The sequence below is a fragment of the Penaeus vannamei genome, chromosome 30 (assembly GCF_042767895.1).
Source record: "Penaeus vannamei isolate JL-2024 chromosome 30, ASM4276789v1, whole genome shotgun sequence".
NCBI lineage: Eukaryota > Metazoa > Arthropoda > Malacostraca > Decapoda > Penaeidae > Penaeus > Penaeus vannamei.
The window spans coordinates 12,428,563-12,433,562 of NC_091578.1; the positions used below are offsets into that span (position 1 = coordinate 12,428,563).

The following is a 5,000-nucleotide window of genomic DNA, read 5'->3' on the forward strand; positions in this document are numbered from 1 at the left end:
GGACATGCTGGTGTCTGGATTCACGACTGGGGCTGCCATTCATGTGATGACTTCCCAAGTCAAGTATCTCTTTGGGCTTCACATCCAAAGATACAGTGGACCATTAAAGATTATTTATGTAAGTTGCAAGGTTGAGTTTATTTTTTCATTTTGGTAATAAGATTGATAGCAGTATGCAGATTATTATATATTTTTTTTACTTTTTTTTGTCATTGCATTATTTTTTTATGTGTAGGATGGAAAGTGGTGAACAAGGGGAAGAAAAATTGTTCATGTTTTTAAATGGAATTGAATTGCTCTTATTTGCATTTCAAGTGGAAATATTCATGCTGTACAAAAAGGACTTTGAAATGATGAACCTGACAGATAACTAATCTTCCTTTACAATTGTTTTTCTTTTTTCTAGACGTACCGTGATATCATCCAGCAATTACTAAAATCCAACCCAGCAGCTATGGTTGCTTCCATGATCACAATTGGTGCTTTGACATTTAACAATGAAGTGATTAAGGTAAGAGATTATATTCACTCTGAGTAAGCAAGTTTTACCTCAACTGTATTTATTAGTGATATTAATTATTGATAATAAATAGGAACACAGATATCTAATGTTATTTAAGTGGCATGATGAAGAACACAACAGCTAACTGCAATTTTCTTCCATATCTATGGTTATTATTCTTTCCATCTCTATTTACTTTTCATCATTACCATGCTATTTTGATTGCAGTGGTTTGAATTTACTAAAATTTAACTGTGATTCTATTAATGATATGGAATTACTCTTCCAAAACAGCCTAAACTGCGAGAAAAGACAAAAATCCCCATCCCCATTGAACTTATTGCTGTTATTCTTGGAACTGTTGCATCTTACTTTGGAGAGCTAAGTGAGAACTACGGCATACGCATTGTGGGAGAAATTCCAACAGGGTGAGTTAAGATTCAATTGACAATTAGATAGTGGCTTCTTTATATTTCCAGATGTGTTAATTTTGTACTGAATGTAGTTCAGAAACAATACAGGTATAGTTGTACATAGATTGCATTTTTATAAGGTAATTATTCAGTTCTGTTTAATTAAACTCAAATATTGGTGTTCTTTTCAGATTGCCTGAGCCAGAAGCTCCACCATTTGAGCTTCTACCAAAAGTGGTTGTTGATGCATTCATTATCACAATTGTAGCATATACAATATCTTTCTCAATGGCAAAGATTTTTGCTAAGAAGCATAACTATGAAGTTGATGCAGCTCAAGAGTTATATTCACAGGTATTGATAAATATGAAACTATTGTGTTTTATACTGAGATGGGCAGGTGAAAACTTATCATAAAAGTTGCCTTTTATTTATTTCAGTAGACAATGATTTTGAGTTGTTTTTATTCAGATGTTCAAATTTATTGAACTGTAGGAATTTTTTTTTACATTAAGTTAGAAAAAGAATGCAGTAGAAATCAGCTGAAATATATAGAAATCAGTGTAAAGTAAAGCTTCTTGACATTTGTATTTTTTTAAAGGAATCAGAGCAATAATAAACTTTCTTTATCAACAGTCTGCAAGTAATGTATTTGGATCCTTCTTCGGATGTGCTCCCATTGCTGCTTCTCTGTCTCGGTCACTAATTCAGGAAGCAGTTGGGGGTGTCACTCAAATCACGTCACTCATCTCATGTTCTCTTCTATTGCTTGTCCTACTGTTTGTGGGGCCAGTGTTTGAAAAGCTTCCAAATGTAAGTTTTTTTCTCAGATATAAAGGTCTTATATCTGTTTATGTCATGAATATGTATATTTCTACTCTTTTATTAGGATATTAATTCAACTTATTTTCATCTTCCTATCTAGTGTGTTCTGTCATCGATCATTGTTGTGGCACTGAAGGGTATGTTCCTGCAAGTGAATGACCTGAGGAAGGTGTGGGCCATCTCACGTGCTGATGCATCAATATGGATTGCGGCCTTCCTTGGTGTTGTTATTATTGACATAGATTATGGCCTGATGATTGGGGTCCTGATGTCACTGGTAGTTCTTCTTTTTAGAGGCCAAAAACCTAGCACAGCCATTCTTGGTTCCATCCCCAACACAGACATTTATTTGGATATTAAGAAGTACTCCTCAGTAAGTTCATAAATTTCTTTACATGTTTGGTTTTGGTTCTAAACAGATGGTAGTTTTAAGTAATGACTTACATGAATTCCTGGATATTTTTCTGTTAAATTTTTCAGTTTCATATGATTATTCTATAAAGTTAACATTAAATTGATCTAGTTTCTAATATATTTCTTACTATTTATTTCTCTTTTGCGTACTACAGGCTGTGGAAATACCTTCAGTTTGCATATTCCAATTTAGTGGACCACTCCACTTTGCAAACAGTGAATACTTCCGGACTCAGATTTTCTCCATGACTGGCCTAGACCCTAATGTAATTGTTAGTACAAAGAAGGCTCTAGAGAAGAAACAGTCTAAATCCAACCTTACTGTCAAGGTAATGCAGTGATTCTAACTTGATTTTTAACCTCTTGAGGATGTTATGCCAGCAGTAAATCAGAATTTTATTTTCTGTTAAGCCATGTCTGACAAAGTTTGAAACAAATTTTAGACACCTTTTCTTGTCTGAAATTCAGCCAGGAACCATTTCATTAGACCTGAGATGATAGGATATGGTTTATATGTTATTTAAAATTTTAAAGATATTTTTAGAGTAAATTTTCAAAGTTCTTTATTAAGTTTAATCTTCTTAATATTGCTTTTTATTTGAATAGGAGAATGGGGTGCATGAGAGTGCAGAGAAGATCCCTGAGACCTCTGAGGAGAAACCGAAGGACAGCATCAGTGAGAAGCAACTAAATGGAGCTGCAAGGTTCATTAAGGGGAGGTTCAGCAACAAGAAGAATAAGCATGTGGCACTTGCATTGCCTGTAAGTATTATTGTTATTTACTTGTGGTTTTCCATTGTGTTGCAAACTGGGAAATTCCAATGATACATTTTTATTTTCATGTGCTTTATAAAAAAAGTATTTTGCCTGTCAAGAAGATTTCAGAATAAACTGCAATTGCTTTTGATGTTTACATTTCAGGAAATTAAATGGTTAGTTCTTGATATGAGTAAGATTATCTATTTGGATTCCACTGGTGGGAAACTCATTGCACAGCTCCGGAAAGAATATAATGAAGCTGGCATTACACTTATTCTTGCTTCAGTGTCAGGTAAGAAAAGTATAGCCACCTGTTTTCGTTTGTTTGAAACAATTGGAATAATACATCTTTCTCATGATATTAGTCTGTTTTCTTATTTCATGAAAATAACTTCGGTCATATTACAGTCTGGATGTTTGCTTTACAGAAAGTGTATTGGAGAGCTTAGAGAAATGTGGCACCCTGAAGACAATTGCTACGGAACAAATCTTCCATTCTGTCCATGATGCAATTACTGTCCTCTTGTTATTAGATCAGTCAGCTGTTTCAAGCAGTAACTGCACCAAGCTCTGAACAAGTGTATGAAAGAACATCATGCATTTGTAGCTATTATATATTTTTCATGCAATTCAAAAAAAGACAACATATCACAGTGCAGGAAGGTAAAGTTGCAATGGTGCTTAGCCTTCACTATAACCAAGTTGAAAAGAGGAAAAATGGTGTAGAGCTGCATGATCTGTAGAGTTATTACATTAAGAAGGTTCTAAAAATGATTCAGGAAAAAGGAAAATTGGATTAAAATCTGCTTATAAAGTATTAAGGTAGGTATTTATGTAATTTTATTGAGAGAAATGTAAAGTATCTATGTGCTGTTTCATACTTAGTAGCTCAAATGGTATATGTTTTTATAACAATCACACTTTTTTCTTATCAATAATCACTTAGGGTTATTATTTTTTTTAACCATCCATATTTTCTCGTGGTAATGAAATATTTGTTGAGTTGAGTTCATTCATTTGTGTAAGTGTTCATGTAGTATTTGTTGCAAATCAGGGCAGAATTTTTACTGAAAAGTCATTTTGGAAGTACAGTCTATTTGCAATCACGAGTTGCCATAAAACATCTCTAGATGTTAAAATATTGAAAAAGACAAATGAGTTTTTCATGGAAATGGCTCAGGTTCCAAAGACATTTTTCAGGCTAATTTTAGTATGAAGTATTTCTTTTGTACAAAGGTAGAATAATGCATAGGATGAATACAGTGCATTTTCATCATGAAACTTGAGAAATGCTTTTACAAAAACGTGAAGTAAATAATGAAATCCATCTATCTCTGTTTATTAGTGGCCAGTCTAGCAATTTGTCCAAGAAATTTATTACAGATTCAACAAGTGTGTTCTTTAAGTTTGCTAAATTTATAACTCCTAGACCATACTAAGTTGCATTCTTGGATTTTGCATTTTTAGTTTATAACTATGAGTTGCCTTAGGACAACTATCAAGTAGAAAGCTTCCCTTATCAGTATGTGTTTTAACATATTTCATGTTACAACATGAAAGCATAGCTTCATCAGTAAGATGCAAGCACATGCATTATTTATAGGTTATTTATGGTATGTAAGTTTTGTAGGGAGAAGCAAATAAATTAATATAATATTAGTAGTGACTGCAAATGATTATGTAGTAAGTGGTAAAGAAAATTACGACATAAAAAAGACCAATCTTCAGCAAGATAAATTCATGCCAGAATTTTCTCCTCGAGTTGATAGATATAAGACTTAACATTTTTCCTTAAAAGTTATGACATTAAGAAAACAATATTTCAGATTAAAGGTCATTTTACAATATTGATTTTGTGCAATATCATATCTCTTATATGTAACATAGAAATTGAGTGGAATTATTGAAAATATTTGTTCTTCAACCTGTTCTTGTGAAGTGCTCCTGCTTTGTCAGCTTATAAGCCCTCTTCCTGATAAATGTTCTGAAGTTTATAGTCCAGAGTCCATTTGCAAAGTTATCAAGTTAGTATTTTATAAAGAATCTCATTTTCCATATTCTAAAAAGAAAATCTGATATATACAAAC

General features: G+C 32.7%; 1 protein-coding gene across 8 annotated transcripts in view; it reads left to right on the forward strand.

Moving 5' to 3' along the window:
* Positions 1 to 5,000, forward strand: part of LOC113807058 (prestin) — a 103,120-nt gene that overhangs the window by 97,477 nt on the left and 643 nt on the right. For all 8 annotated transcript variants that reach the window (XM_070143059.1, XM_070143057.1, XM_070143058.1 and 5 more), the window contains 10 exons: positions 1 to 118; positions 407 to 511; positions 797 to 930; positions 1,107 to 1,269; positions 1,552 to 1,728; positions 1,841 to 2,113; positions 2,310 to 2,483; positions 2,761 to 2,916; positions 3,076 to 3,205; positions 3,342 to 5,000. The exon at positions 1 to 118 is cut by the window's left edge and continues 47 nt beyond it; the exon at positions 3,342 to 5,000 is cut by the window's right edge and continues 643 nt beyond it. In XM_070143059.1, the coding sequence (XP_069999160.1) occupies positions 1 to 118; positions 407 to 511; positions 797 to 930; positions 1,107 to 1,269; positions 1,552 to 1,728; positions 1,841 to 2,113; positions 2,310 to 2,483; positions 2,761 to 2,916; positions 3,076 to 3,205; positions 3,342 to 3,487 (1,576 nt within the window). In that variant the 3' untranslated portion in view covers positions 3,488 to 5,000. The remainder of the gene's footprint in view (positions 119 to 406; positions 512 to 796; positions 931 to 1,106; positions 1,270 to 1,551; positions 1,729 to 1,840; positions 2,114 to 2,309; positions 2,484 to 2,760; positions 2,917 to 3,075; positions 3,206 to 3,341) is intronic.